This window comes from Tetrao urogallus, assembly GCF_951394365.1.
Source record: "Tetrao urogallus genome assembly, chromosome: 3".
Taxonomy (NCBI): domain Eukaryota; kingdom Metazoa; phylum Chordata; class Aves; order Galliformes; family Phasianidae; genus Tetrao; species Tetrao urogallus.
Genome location: NC_136815.1, coordinates 15,647,260 through 15,663,992, shown reverse-complemented (window position 1 = coordinate 15,663,992; position 16,733 = coordinate 15,647,260). Strand labels below are relative to the sequence as shown.

Below are 16,733 nucleotides of genomic sequence, written 5' to 3'. Positions count from 1 at the left end.
GGGAAGGGGAAAAGAACTGCAAAAAGGATAAAACTCAAAAACAGAGGTCAAGACAGTTTAAAAGGGCATAATAATAATAATGATGAAAGAATACATAAGACAAGTGATGCACAGTGCAATTGCTGACTACCCACTGACCAGTTCCTGGACAGCTTCCAACAGGTGGAAGATCCCCTGCGCTGTACGTTATAGAATCTCCCTTTCACCAGCTTGGATCAGTTGTGCTTGTTCTGTCCCCTCCTGACTTTTTGGGCACCCCAAGCCTCCTTGTTAACATGGCATCATGAAAAGCTGAGAAGTCCTCAACTCTGTTAAAACACTCAGCAGTAACGAAAACATCTGTGTGTTATCAATATTATTCTCATTCTAAATCCATAACATCATAACGGCTACTTCCTAGAAAAAGATCCCAGCTGAAATTAGAACGACATGGTTCATACAGTCATGGAAGCATAGAAAAAATGTTTAGTGAGGTAACATCTGCAGTAATTAATAAAACTGATCTGTATCTCCATAGTAATATGGAGATATAGCAAAATTGCAGGTTGGAAATACAAATCATTAATCCTTTTATAACTGTTTTGTTCTTTTTCCCCTCCTCATTTTACTGTTTCACTCCAACACTAAAACCACAGCATATGCATGTACCTTCCGACTCCAACTGCTCTTATTCATCAATTGACTCCATTCCCTCACTGCCAAATCTGTAATCTCCTGTTTTAGAAATATTTGGATTCTCTTCTATGCTCTCATTCCATTGAGACAATCTCCCTTTTCTCCAAACGCATTTCTAAGATTTAAAATAAAAACCTAAGTTATGTACATCACTGATTTTTTTTTATCAGATCAAAATGTTGTTAAACAATTTAAAAGAAACTAACACTAAAAGTAAATTGAATGTCTTCTGAACAGATCAAAGATAGTTCACACTTTCTAGTTTCATATATAATAAACTATCTCCTATTGATAAATACAGCACCAGATTTTTTTAGTCCTCAAGTAAAATGAAAGAAAAAAAAAAACAACCCACTGAATTATGGTTAAAATATATAGTTAAGTGTGAACTTAAGTATTCTCTATTTTTCTGATCATTTCATTGACTGTAACACTTGCATTACATCTAAATACTAGGCTTAGGAAAAGCCAAGTTTGAGATATTTGATTGCAAGAAGATCTATAGTATGATTTATTCCAATAAGCCTAATTAAAACAGACTTCATAAAATGAATACTTGATTTCATGGCGAAGTACTCAGGCTGCCTGAAATTTATGCTGTCAACATGAATAAATATGGATGACAACTGAGTTTATGCTTGAGAACAAGCTTAGGAAATGTTCCACTGACAGTAGTTAATGAGATAACATAGCTGTAGTAAGTTAAATGTAAACATTCAGCTTTTTGCTGAACTTGTTTCACTTATTTTGTCTTTGCATAATAATGTACAAAAACTCAGAAATTTGAAGATGAAACTTTTAGAGAATGTAAAAAATATTATGACACAAAGAAGAAGAGGCCTTTGTAAGGCCTTTATAAGACGTTTAGCATGGTACCCTACAACATCCTTCTCCCCAAACTGTAAAGATACAGATTTGATGTGTGGACTGTTTGATGGATGAAGATTGGTTGCAGCATCAAATTCAGAGAGTAGAGGTTCATGGTTAGTATCTGGATGGAGATCTGTGGCAATTGGTGTCCTCCAGGAGTTGGTGCTGTATCTTTGCATCCAAAGAAGCATGGCCAGCAGACTGGGGTAGGTGATCCTGCCCCTCTGCTCTGTGCTGGTGAGACCTCACCTGGAGTACCGTGTCCAGATGTGGAATCCTCAGTACAGGACAGATACAGACCTGTTGGAGTGCATCCAGAGGAGGGTGACAAAAATTATCTAAATGATGGAACACCTCTTCTATGAGGAGAAGCTGACAGAGCTGGGGCTTTTCAGCCTGAAGAAGAGAAAGCTCTGAGGTGACCTGACAGCAGCCTTTCAGTATCTAAAAGGGAACTACAGGAAAGAAGGGGACAGACTATTTAGTAGATTCTCTTGTGATAAAACAAGGGGAAATGGTTTCAAGCTTAAAGAGAGTAGATTTAAGATACAATAAAAAAGTCTTTTACAGAGAGGGTGGTGAGGCACTGGAACAGGTTGCCCAGAGATCTGGTGGATGCCCCATTTCTGCAGACTTTCAAGGTGAGGCTGGATCAGGCCCTGGGCAAGGCTGTGGGTGTCCCTGTTTATTAAGGGGGAATGGATTAGATGACCTTTAAATGTCCCTTCCATCTCAAAGGATTCTATGATTCTAAGAGAAAAAATTGAATATAAAATATTTGACATGGACAGAAAGACCAAGCATATATATATATTTATATGTACACGTAAATAAAAAAAAATGAATAAGCCTCAATTCTCAGAAACAAGTAATAATTGATTTCAAAATTATTTCAACATGCAGCAGATAAAAAGAATGTGAACATGAGCAAACTTTTGGAGCACATTTTACAGAATACATTTACCTAATTAGGAAGATAGTAAGAATATTTTCAAGTATTAAATACACTGAAGGTAAAATTTAAAATATGTTGATGAGAAATGTACAATAACATAATTCATGATCACTAAAAATTTCTTCCTGAAAAGTTTCTGCCATGTAAAATGAACAGAACAAGGACCTAGTTTTCTAATACATCTAAATCTAATAATGATTTTAGATATTTAATTTCTCCTTACAATTTTGGAAGACATCTTGTCTTTTTTAAAAGAATCTCTTTTACTTATTTTTCTCCTTAATGCATTGCTGTAAAAGATTTTGTTGGAATGACTGAAATTTGCCAGAAAGTCTGTCATTCTAGCACTTTCATTTTCTGCAGTATTTCTGTCATTGTGGATTAGAAAAAAATTAACAAGTATAATATGTAAGATTCAAAATCTGCTTAACTTTAGCCCAAGTTATGACTGCACTGAAGTTTTAGTCTGTTATTAAATCTAGACTGACATTTTTAAAGCCCATCCTTTTAAGAAAAAATCAAGAATCTAAATTGACACTTTCTTACTCCACATTATGTAAAATAAGCAAATAACTTGAACAAGGTTTAACCAAAGTCCAGAAAACAAAATTTTTGCTATCACTGGTAAAAGACTTATGGATTTATACTGAGCTAACAATGAGCGTCTTTCATCTACTGCTTTCTCCCTCAGAATAATCGCATTTTTTAATATACTTTTATAGACTCATAGAATTATAGAATCAAAGAATCATTAAGGTTGGAAAAGACTTCTAAGATCATTTAGTGCAACTGTTCATCTACCATCAGTCTTGCCCGCTAAACCATGTCTGTAAGTAATGCATCTACCCTTTCTTTAAACACTACAAAGTATGGTGAATCCATCACTTCCTTGATCACCTTGTTTCAGCACCTGATCACTCATTCTAAGAACAAGTTCTTCCCAATAACCAGTCTGAACCTCCTCTGTTGCAACTCCTATTGCTGTTACCCAGGAGAAGAGACTGACCCTTTCAAAGAGTTACAGAGAGCTATGAGGTCTCATCTCAGCCTCCTCATAAGTCTCATGTTCTAGATCCTTCACCACGTTTGTTGCCCTTTTCTGGACAAACTCAAGGGCCTCGATGTCTTTTCTATAGTGAGGGGCCCAGAACTGAACACAGTACTCAAGGTGCAGCCTTATCAGTGCTGAGTACAGGGGAATGATCACTTCCCTGCCACTATTGGATACTCTATTTCTGATGCAAGCCAGGATGTTGTTAGCGTCTTGGCCACGTGGACACACTACTGGCTCACGTTCAGCCAAGTGCTGACCAACCAACACTCTCAGATCCTTTTCCTCTATGCAGCTTTCCAGCCACTCTGACCCAAGGCTGTAGCATTGCATGGGGCTATTTTGATTAAAGTACAGGACTTGGCACTTGGGCTGATTGAATTTCATTCCATTGGCCTCAGTCCAGGTTACCTGAATCTCTCTGAAAGGCCTTCCTACTCTCAGGCACATCAGCACCTCCTTCCAACTTGATGTCATCTGCAAACTTACTGAGCATATGCTTAATCTCTTATCCAAAACATCAGTAAAGATATTTAATTTACTTTATGTAAAGAACTGTATAGAATATAGTAAATATTGGTATTTACATTGAAAACTGTGTCATTACTTGCTGTAGTCATTATAAAAAACCTTCTAATTGGTAATCTTCATTCATTGTTGTTCAGAAATATCAACGATATTTTTTACTTCTGGGAAACATAACATAAAATTATGCTATTTAAGAGTAATACAAGGCAAACACTGTTATGTTCAAGACTTACATATAATGTTAACCTCACTCAAAACTAAAACTCTTAACTGGTGATTATGTATGTAAAAGCTATATATATGTGGACTACTCAATATATGCTAAGAAGAATTTGATGTAACTTGTAAAACAATCTCATTTTGTTTTAAGAAGTAATGTTCCTCTAATCAGCGTTATCCACATTTTTCTACTTATACCCAAAACTATAAGCATATCTGAATGTTGTTTCAGATAACATTTAAATCTTTTATCTATCAATTATTTCAGAAACTCTCTAATTATCTTTAAGCCTGAGTTTCATTGCAGTATGAAAGAGATAATCATGTCTAATGAAAGCATGGAAAGAACAGTATTTTCTGGATACTGCTGGAATGTGTGTAAACTTATCTATAATAAACAGGACTGGCACTGTAGTTTGCCCATGGCGAGTTTTAGACTTTTCAGAGTTTATTGATTTCAGCATTGCACCAGTGAAGGGTAGGAACTATTTCCAACATTCATGTTTTGAAATAAATATAGTGTTATTACTGATACCTTGATCAATTTAGATTTTCTTTGCATTGTCTTTTCTGACATAAGTCTGCTGCACCATCCATCAAGAGGCATTCCTGCTTATGTCTGTACTTAGTTTGTAGTTTAAAGCAAGTGAAGAGTTCTTTACTATAGTTTTCACTCTTATAATACATCTTTAATATTATACAGTGTTTATATGCATAGGAGAAAGTTAAATATATATGCATTAATTAAATAAAAGCAAATCGTGCATGCACTGAAATATTTTACTGGACCAGCATGGATCTACCCAGAACTTTAAAACTCAGTTTGTACTTAGGCATCTTTATCAGTCGCAGCCTGGAACAGTTTTCATGTTATGCTAATATACCATGCAATCGTATTTACAGTTTCAGAAAATTTCCAATGTTAGCATTTTTAAAATTTAAAAAAATCTTTTATTTCAGCTATTCCAGATGTAGTCTCTGACTAAAGAGGGACTTATTTTGTTTTTATTAGAACTGGAATTTATACAGATAAAATAACTCGGACTCTTAAATTTTTTGAGAGAAAGGCAAGCAATTCTAAGATGCACATTTCCATAGATATGGAGCTACTGTAGAGAGTCCTACAAAAGAAGTTGTTAAAGGATTAAGGAACTGGAGCACATCAGGAACAGCTAATAGAGCTGGTGCTGCTTAGCCTGAAGAAGGCTCAGAAGGAACAGTGTAACAAAAATGGAGCTAGACTAATTCAGTTAATTGTCCAGGGACAGGAAAAGAAGCAATGACACAAACTGAAACAAACACAGGAAGTCCTGTCTAAACAGAGCAAAACATTTTTTCACCATGAACATGATTGAGTATTGGAACAGGTCACCTAAAAAGGCTGTGGAGTTCTGCTTCTCAAAGATATTAAGAACTCATCCAGACTATTGCATGCCTGTGCTTGAGCAGTGGGGCTGGAAGAGATGACCTTTGGAGGTCCTTTCAAATTTCAGCCATTCCGTGACTGCAAACCTGCTGACTTCACTGCTTCAGTGCAGTGAAACATTAAAATAAGTTGTCCACAGAAGCAGATGTCTCCTACCTGAAAGAGCTCAAAATTAGTTTGGACAAGGCCTTAAGTAATCTCATCCAGGGAAAGATTTCGTGTCAGGGTTGTTGATTTAGATCATGGTCATTTAACCTTTTGGCTAGCCTGCGCTGCACTGAGTGAAGAGAAATTGTCTTGGAATGCATATAATTACATAACATACTTAATGCATATTTTATTTTTATTTTTTACTAAAACAGAAAAAGTTGGCATCAAAAACAAAAAAACTAATGGGATATTTGACCTTGTTTTTGTGAAATTAGTGCATCAGTGTCTGGTTTTATTGAAGTGTTTTCAATTTTTAGTGAGTTCTTAAGGTGTTCCGTACAAATTTTTTATCTAATTATACTAATTATGTGCTTCATCCTTGAAAATGATTGTTCACAGTGCACATACTGCCTAAAAGAAATGACATGAATAAGGAGTAATTGTGAAGCGAGGTGAAGCAAGGAGTACTTTCTCTGGTAAAATAGGTCTCATAAAAGTCTAGTTAAGAACATGATCAGATTTTTGAATTGAATTTGTGATTGCAACTCTATACATTCCATGTGAAAATTTGCAGGTAATGTATTTATGTCAACTGAAATTGGAGTCACAAATATGCGAAGAAGTTGATGATTTTTTCAGAAATCTTGATATCTACTCTATCTAAATTCCTTCATCAAAACAGGAAGCAAAACTGCATACTTTTCATTGTACGCAGGATTGTGTTTAGCCAAGGTCTCAAAATGCATGAATTTATTTGCTGTAACTTGAGCTTGTCAAATTCAGGTTTCATTTTAAACTTTCTTATGTTTTGAAACAAAGCACAGATAAGTTGGTTTTCATCTTGAAGACCCATGTTAAACATGAGCAGGCAAATCCACCAAAAATGCTAAATCTGTGAGTCATTTTTCATCTTCATATTCTGGCACAAATTTTCCTTTTGATTCCATAAATGAGTTGATTTTATCTTGCAAATCCTAAAATCTTTTTAGCACTTTACCCCAACTTAGCCACTTCATTTACGTCAAAAAAGTAAATGATATCCCCATAATCAGCATTCAAACTTTTAAAGAACTTCTGGAATTAGTGATGACTCTATATCTTGGACTTTGTGAAATTTGATGATGATTTCTAAAGCTTTCACTCATAGATTTTCTTGTTGTACAATGATGAGATATTTCACAAAATATGAGTTGCTAGCATCAATTGCATTGTCTTTTATTAATTTTTTAAGTCCCTTTTCTTTACTGGTAATCACTGGGGTGCTACAGCCACACATGCATGTATGTTGGTTGAAATATTATTGTTGATCACCACTGCATCTTACTTGCGGAGTCTCATAAGCACAAGTAGCATGTAATACACTCAGGTTTCAACTCAACTGAGATTCTGTGGCAGATGCAAGAGGCAGAATGGTTGGGAGGACACAAACACATCCGTCTAAGAATTTAAGTTTTAAATATCTTCAAGTCATTAATATCTTAACACTGGAGCCACCTGAGATTTTCTAGATGGTACTTATCAGCTTGTGAGCTTAAAATTCTGCTTCTACCATTGGAAGAATGTATGAACATTCAACGTATTACCTTTGAACTATGAAAAATTTTCAGAAGCTGAAAATACACAATATCACCTGAGAGGCAGAGCACCATTGCTCTCTACATCATCTTTTAAGACATTCTGACAGACTTTAATGATCTATGAGGGCTGCTCCAAAAGTAATGCCTCTTCTTTTAATATATTGATCCATGATGTCAGAGGTGGATGTTGGTGGTATGGTAGCAGAGATTGAACTTTACCAATATATATTCCAATATATTTTGTTGCCATTTGACATTTGACAGACTGACAAAATGGCATCTAACATGGAAATGTGTATTAAGGTGAATTCCTCTATTGCACCCACTAACATTCATCAACACTTCCTGTAAAATTTGTAGAGATGAAATAGAGGTGATGGATGATACATTTCAGCAGTAGTGACAGCGATGAAGAAAAGCCATGGTGCAGATTTTTATGAGTGCAGCATGCAGGCTTTTGTTATGCACTGGAAAAAGTGCATAGTTAATGGTGGTAACTATATAGAAAAATAGTGCTTTGTAGCTGAGAATTTTTTTCTCTATTAAATAGTTTTATTGTACTTTTTCTATCTGTTGTAATTTCCATGGAAATAAATACGAGACTACTTTTTGAGCCACCTACATATTACACAGTCAAATGCTAAAAGATTGCTTTGGATTGGACGGTACCTTAAGGGTCACTGAGTTCCAACCTCCTTGCCATGGGCAGTTGCCACCCACTAAATCAGGTTGCTCAGGGTCCCATCTAACCTGCCCTGGAACAACACCAGTGGTGATGTATATTTAGCTTCTTTGAGCAAACTGTTTCTGTGCCTCATCATCCTCTGAGTAAAGAATTTTTTCCTAACATCTAACCTAAATTTCCCTTCTTAGGGAAATTGCTAGACAAATCTAACAGTATAGATAAATGGTTTCTGAAATGGAAGCAAATTTTCACTGAGTTCTCTACCCCAGGCATAGATGGGTAGGCCTCTGAGGTCTCCATTCATGTTCTTGAAGTAGATGTCAACATATGACAGAAATTAGGAGGCAGAATGTATTTTTATAGCAGCAGAAACAGACACTGAGAGTCTTTTTTAAAATATTACAGTCTTACTGCTAATTTATTTTTATTACTTTTAAACAACTCTATTAATCTCAAATCAGATGAAGTCATATGCCAAGAAAGAGAATATAGCCATTGCTGCCAGGTGCCTAGATCTTAAAACTAAGGAGAGCAAGCAATGTAAGTTAGCATTATTGCTTTACTTTGAATCATCTACCATTATTAGAGCTCCTTGTGCTTTGATTTAAACTGTAGGTATGAAGTGTATGGGATTTCAATACAATGGCTCAGACAGTGAAAAAATTATATATTTTTATAATTCTCCTTCAGTAAGTGAGTGCATCAACTTCAGGGACATCTCACATAGTCTAAGGAAGAAATCAATGAAAACAGTGTTGCCTGCAATTTAGCTCTACTGACACTAACATACTATTTCTGGAAACATTAAACAGTATGTTCCATACTATTTGGTAATTGCTTTTTTACATTTACATTTCTTTTAGAAATGTATGCAATGCACCAAATATTGCAAATAGACTGAGAAACTGAGCAACCAAATCATGTTAGTAACAAATGTCATGATCATAGATGTTTCTGTGGTGGATTATTTTTATTTTTTAAAGCAAAGACAGAGCTTTAAACTTACCTTATTAATATTGACAGCTGTGATGACCCACACACACTGAGCATTGCTGTCATACTGGAATGGAAAATTGGGGGATGTGAAAGTACCACCAGGACCCTGAAGATTGGATCCACAAGTTTTAACTGCAAAAAGAAATTTAATCTTTTAATTAACATTTGAAATGCATGCAGCAACTTAATAATGCAAGCTCTAATGTAATTGAGACAAAAAGGATTAAAATATCATTGAGCACAAGTAGAACCAGTACAAAACAATACAATGACTCATATTTATTCTAGCACAATAAAGACACTTGCTTTTGTGTCCAATCTTTTCTTTAAAAAAACAAACAAACAAACTAATAGGCTCTTAGAGTGAAATAAGAGAAATTGTTCTGCCTATTTAAAAATAGAAAACAAAAACCACTTAGATTTGAATTTTTAAGAAGAATTTAAGAAGCTTATACTGTTATGTACACTCACAAAAATTACTCTCATTTATTTGTTGTTGTTTATACATTGGTTTATGAAAATGTCAGCCTTTCTCCTGGAAATTTTAAAGAAAATATATAAAAGTCTTAATCAAAATAATGCTATCTAATTTTAAAGATTACAAATGACATTTAGTTACAAACTGAAATCTGTATATTTACAGTAGCACATCATAAAAAAAAGAAAGCAAACAAATTAAAAAAAACCCAGCCACCGAGACCAAGAGCATTATTCATTCTATATTGCGTCTAACATCGCAAATAACTCAAAGGACAGAAATGTTGTAATTTTTACTACAGAATCATACTGGTTTGTCCTTTTTCCCCATTAACCACCAGAAAGAATTTTGTTCAGAATGAAAGCACACAGCTAACTACTCCCTAAGGGGGAGGGGGGAAAGGGGGAGGAAATAAAAAAAAGACTAACAAAGACGCTTAATCTCAGTTTTTGCTCTAGACTTCATTTCTACTAGTATACAGATATTACACTCCTGCATGTAACATTTGCAGCCAGGTGAAAATCTAGTAAAGTTGACCCTGTTTAAAGAATTATCATAGAATGATCATGTGGAATCACATAATCATAGAATTATTTGAGTTGGAAAGGATCTTTAAGAAAAAATGTATCTGAATACATTTGAATTATGTATGTATCATTTTTTTTTTCACCATTCAAATTTTCACACAAATACTTAGAACATAAAAAAAATATTCCTTAAATAACAGGAAAACAATATTGACCATTGATTACTGCGACTTTCTTTCCCTTCATATACTAAACAATTTAAAATACCTTCAGGCAATAGAAAAAATGAAGATTACTAGAGAAGATAATCCAATGTGGTAAAGCAAATAATTTCTTCATTATTTCAACTCAGCCCATACTACATCTACCCTTGAATCGTCTATCCTGGAAAAGACCTTCCTGATCATCAAGTTCAACCATCAACCTTTTGCATAGTTGAATTACCACTTCCCTGAGCAGCCCATTCCAATGCTTGGTCACACTTCCCATGGAGGAATTCTCCCTAATGTCCAAACTAAACATCCCCTTGGACAAACTAAGAATGTTTCCTCATTTCCTTTCACTCATCACCTGAGAAAAGAGACAGACACGCTCCTCACTGCAACCTCCTTTCTAGTGTTAGAGCGTGATAAGATCTCCCTCCACCCATCTTTTGTCCAGACAAAACAACCCCAGTCCCTCAGTTACTCCTCATAACATTTTCTTTCCAGAAGCAGTAACAGTATATTCTGAAATAAAAATAAATAAGTAATCACAAATTGAAAATATTTGATTTCGTGAACTCTGGCTAAGGAACAAATGATCAAAATTAATCTTATTTCACTTGAAAATACAAATACAACCATAAGAAGCTATAAAGATGATGTCATCAGTTAAATTTATTTACAACGCAGGGAAGCTTTTGATATCATACAATCATAGAATCCTCACAAGTTGGAAGGGACTTTTAAAAGGTCATTTAATCCAAGTCTCCTTCAGTGATCAGGGCCATCTACAGCTAGATCAAGTTGCTCAGAGCCCCATCCCACCTGACCTTCAATGAGTCCAGGAATGGGGTATTCACCATCTCCCTGGGCAACCTGTTCCAGTGACTCACTATCTTTACTGTAAAAATGTTTTTCTTATATTCAACCTAAATCTTCTCTCTTTAAGCTTGAAACCATTTTCCCCTTGTTGTACCACAACAGATCCTGCTAAAGAGCGTCCTTTTCTTATAGCCTCCCTTTACATACTGAAAGGCTGCTCTCAAGTCTCTCTGGAGCCTTCTCTTCTCCAGGCTTGTAAGACCCAGCTCTCTCACCCTGTCCAGGGGAGGTGTTCCAACCCTTAGAACTTTTCTATGGTCCTCTTCTGCACTAACTCTGACAGATCCATGTCTCTCCTCTACTGAAGCAACTATATCTGTACATAGTACTCCAGGTGTGATCTCACGAGTGCAGAGAAGAAAGGCACGATCACCTCCTTAAATCTGATGACCATGCTTCTTTGGACACAGCCCAGGATACTGTTGGCTTTCCAGGCTGTGAGGGCACACTGCTGGCTCATGTCCAGCTTACCATCCACCAGTACCCACAAGTTCTTTTCAGTAGGGCTGTGTTCCATCCTGACATCTCTGAGCTTGTACAGATAACAGGAGTTGCCACAATCCAGGTGCAAGACCTTGCATTTGGATTTATTGAATCTCATTGAGTTCACTCAGGCTCACTTCTTGAGCCTGTCTAGATCTCTTTGAATGGCATCTCATCCCTCTTGCAAGTTGATTGCACAACACAGCTTGACGTCTTACATAAGCTTGCTGAACATGCACTTGATCCTACTGTCAGTGTCTTTGATAAAGTTAAAGAGAACACGAATAGCAACATACAGTAAGTAAATATTATGGGCTGATACTGAATTTTTTTTTGAGTTAAAAGGAGATACAGTGTAGTTCTAAAATTTTAATGACTATAGGATTATTTGATTGATTTCATTGCATTTTTCAGGTGACTGAGAAACAGATCCAACTGATGTTTTTTTGGTGCATATCAGACTACTTTCTGCCCAGTAACACCTATAGTGAAACTAATGTTCTGCTACACTACAGAAATATAATAACGTTTACATTTTTTTTCTTTACTCATCAATTTATCTACCTCTAAACATCAATACTGTATTTTCTCATTCAATATTACCATTTTTCTTTTATTACTTATTTCCATAAGCATTACAAGTTTCTTACCTCTGCCTGTGATCATATGAAGACTCTTTCTTAACCACTGCAGTCTTTGAATGTGTTGCCAAGTATAAGCAGTATAGTATATACTTGCAAAACTAATATGAATTTTTGTTAGCTTTTAGAGATTATTTGAAAATCTCTCCTGGACATAAGTCGTCTACTTAAACTCTCTGTTTTATTTATTGAAATCTGTAACTATTTCCTATAACATTTAAGGTATTTTTTGTCCATCTTTCTGAATTGAAGAAGTTGCTCACAAGATAGTTCACCAAGTTATGAACTCTTTCTTATAATTCTGTGATGATTCTTATAGCCCTGTGAGTAAGTAAAGTAGCTGAAAAAAAAGCTGAATTTTGCAAGTACTGACTGAGAAGGCTTGTGAAGTTCTTCATATGAGTATAATCTATTTAACATGAGCAAAGTTTACATAGAAACTGAAAGCTGCAAAATTGTTAAATAAACATAGGCAGGTCTACTAACCATCCGCTAATCAAATAAAGATTTGAAAGATTTCAGTCGAATTTAACTCTATGCTCTGCATTTTCAACCAAGAGAGATGAAAAAAGGGATTAACTGTTTCCAAAGGTTGTCATGTTATTAACCTCTGTAAAAAAAAAAAAAAAAAAAAAAAAAAAAAAGAGTATGTGGATGAAAAAATTGAAGTCAACATGACCTGAAAAATGTATTAACTTATAATTTCAAACAAAGATTACACGTTAATATGCAGCTTGACAGCTGAATTATTGGCAGGTTTAACTCCTGGATCTGGTTCACTATGGCTTATCTAGAATTTGCTTTATTTTTCTTTTGGAACTGATTTAAAAGCATGAATTACATTTCATTCCTGTGAAGATAATATATATGTCTGAAGATTAGTTCTGACTGTGCTTCTGAATATTTTATATAGAATTTGGAAATGCATAAGCATAGAGACATGAATGTCTAACATCTTTAAAAACAAACATTATTAAATACATACTAACAGCTTATGGGCATAAGTGTCTACTGAACTTACTCCTTTAAATCTAAGAGCAGTTACTTTACTGACTCAATGACAATAGCAGCAGAACAGTAAAATACATTTATAAATCAGTACATTTGTTTGAAAAACAGTTTTCTTGCAGTACTACATCTGGATTCAGATGTATTGTAATCACAGAAAAAATATTTCATTTCACTTGTAAAAGATAAAAAATTACTCATAGGACCTCACTGTCCTCTAACCATGGAGGCAGCTCTTGCTGGGAGATAGAACTATGTGAATTTTGGCAATTTCAAAATGTCAATCTGCTCTTCAGAACTTATTATGAGTGTTGCTATTAACTTTAGAGATACCACTGAATTTTATATTTCAGATTAGTAAGGAAAAAGGAAACAACATGGACACTACAGCAATTAATTTAGCTAATTAAAGATGTTACATGCAAAGATGCAGTTATAAAACTTGCAAAAGAATGTGTAGGGCATCAGAAAATGAGTGTGATCAAAGGTAGGAAATATTCTTTGTGGAATTAGAGTTTTTTGCTAACTTATATATATGATTTTTTGAACAGCTGAAGTTTAATGCATATTTATTTTTAATTTCTTTAAAATAAATAGATAATCATTTTAGTTAATGGTGTTTTATATATCCATAGGAGATAAAATTCTGGCATATAAATTTTAAACAAGTATAATTTTTTAAATTAAAAAGTAACTGGTGTTATAAAAGAGATTTCCTTTGTAAAATAAGTAACCTTGCCTCACATTAGTTAAAATGTTTAATTTCTTGAGATGTCTGTTTATCTGTTTCCCTTGTAATTACAAAAGATTTGAAAGACTGAAACTTATTCTACCATAAATGTGACAGAGATATGAAGAACACAGAATTAATGCAAGTCCACACTGAGAAACCATGAAAAAGAATGATATGTATGCAAGTGTATGCATATGTAATGGAAATTGTAAAGGAAAATAATATTCTGGGAAAGCAATAAATAATGATAATAAAATAATAAATGAAAATCAGCTCAGAAAATACTGAAGAAAATATTTACCCTTGTGGAGACCAAAATACTGAACATGGTAAAACTAATATTTAAATAAACAGATTGTATCTGCTGTTGGTTAGAGAACTCTATTTAAAAAAAATCTATCATCACCTCTAAAACTGTGAAAGCATAATTAGCAATGTATTATCCTGATAACAAACAAAGGAGTATGAGAAAGCTGATTAAGACTATCCAGGCTATAAAACCTATATACAACCTATATGTAACCACTGTATTCTGAGTGCATGAAAAATAAAAATGAGATCAATAAATAAAACAAAAATTTTATTTTCATAGACTTCAAATAAAAAGTATGAAATTAAAAGATAAAGTCAAAGATAGAATTTATCTGGATATTCAAAGAGGTATTATTAAGGCCATTTACTGAGAAGAGACTAAAACAGGAGAAAATAAAAAAAATGGTTAAGCATTGGAAAAAGATAAAATAATAAAATTAGTAATGGAATATTTTTAATGGAATTGATAATATTTTACATTACACTTCTTCTAGAGAGAATTAAAAAAATCTATGAAACATATGTATACATAGATATAGAGGATCAATTTGTATAACAAAAGCATAAAAATGCAAACATTTTAGCATGCCGCATAATACACTGACATTTTACCAGCAAGCAGGTCCAAAATGTATCAATTCTCTGAGATTCAAAAAGTGAAATGAAAGTTATTATTATTTTTTAATGACTCATTTTGTTTGCCATTTAGTGGGTCAATTTGCTTGCTTTTCTGGCCTCTAACTTTTGCAAATTTTTTTTTTTGTTTGTTAAATGTCTCCCTTTTGCTGATAAATCCTAATTGGATGTATGTGTTCCCTGTGAAAACAGCAAATAATAATTCTGATTTTTTGTTTTTATTTTCCTTTTTTTTTTTTTTTAATAAAAAGTTCAGCTTTTGTGCAGTTAACTAGCTTTTGTTTCATTACTTACAAAAATATATGTCTTTAAATATGACAACTGCTGCTATTCAGAAATTATTTATGGATACTATAAGGACTGCACTGAAAGTAATGCCTCCTATTTTATTATATTGGCTCACAACATCAGAGGCCAGTGTTGCTGATACGGCAGTAGAGGTTGAACTTTCCTACCAATATTCTATTATATTTTGTTGCTGTCTGACAAATAGCAGCAGAGGAGCAGTCTGGCAAAGCAGCATCTGACATGGAAGTGTATATGAAGTAAGAATATGTCCTTGAAGCAAAAATGCATGCAGCATGCTTCCATGCAGCAAAAATGGCAGCCACTGCTACTGATCAACATTTTCTGGATATTAATCTCTGCTGCAATACCATCAGTATTCACCTCTGACGTCATGGGCCAACACAATAGAATGGGAGGCATTACTTTTGAAGCAGCCCTCATAATAACATTAACAATTTAGTTCTGCTAATATGTAGGTCTTACATGATCCTACTGATATCTTATGGGCATTTGCAAATATTTTTAACAACCTAATTCCTATCTTTCTTATTTCCAATCTATGTAAAGGTAAGTTGAGGGTATAAACCAGACCTCCTAGGTAGTCAGCACTGTCCATATTGTTTAGTGAAAAATTGTGTTCAAGTCTGGCTGCAAACGTTACTAAACTTAAACGAATGTCTTTTTGAAGTTTTACATGTATATGTACAGATGTATTCTCACTCACTGATGGACTATTACTTTGATATATGTCTCTTCATGGAAGTATTACAAAACCATTCAAATTGTATTTTAGATATTCCATTTTAAAACATATTCTTCAACTGATGCTACAATATGAGAATGTTTTAATTTTTGAACTTAGTACATCCTTCACAAGTTTCATTTCTCTGTGTGGCTAAAATTACTGAGATATGGCATAAGTATGTCAACATGCAGGAAGCAGTGAATACAGATTTTTTTTCAAATACTTTTCTCCAGTCTTGTTTAAGCTAATGATTCTCAAAATACACAAAATAACAGCACTGAGGCTTTGGCTGCCATTGCTTTAAAGTAAATTCAAAACATGAAGGTTTTAAGAATTTTTCCTGAATTGTCTCTGTAAGTAGCAATTACACCTATTTACAATTACTTATCACTCAACTTAAGAATGGGAATATTTTTCATATTGTATTCTATTACTTAAGACACTACATGCTTTTAAAGCTACTTGAATGAAAGCCTTTACTCAAAATTCTTTAGCGTTATGATATAGCAGATTTTCTTAACTTCAGAAATCTGCAATACATAACAGCAGGAATATCTGAGGGCAACACAATCACATCCATATTTAAGCTCTTGAAAATAGTGATTTTTTGATGAGTGGATTTTAAATAAAACTATCTTCTCATGTCTGAAGAGTTTAATTTTACT

General features: G+C 34.0%; 1 protein-coding gene across 3 annotated transcripts in view; it reads right to left on the bottom strand.

The window, feature by feature from the left end:
* Window positions 1-16,733, bottom strand: part of CSMD3 (CUB and Sushi multiple domains 3) — a gene marked incomplete at both ends in the record, with an annotated part of 527,537 nt that overhangs the window by 261,105 nt on the left and 249,699 nt on the right. For all 3 annotated transcript variants that reach the window (XM_079533061.1, XM_079533062.1, XM_079533063.1), the window contains one exon: window positions 9,143-9,264. In XM_079533061.1, the coding sequence (XP_079389187.1) occupies window positions 9,143-9,264 (122 nt within the window). The remainder of the gene's footprint in view (window positions 1-9,142; window positions 9,265-16,733) is intronic.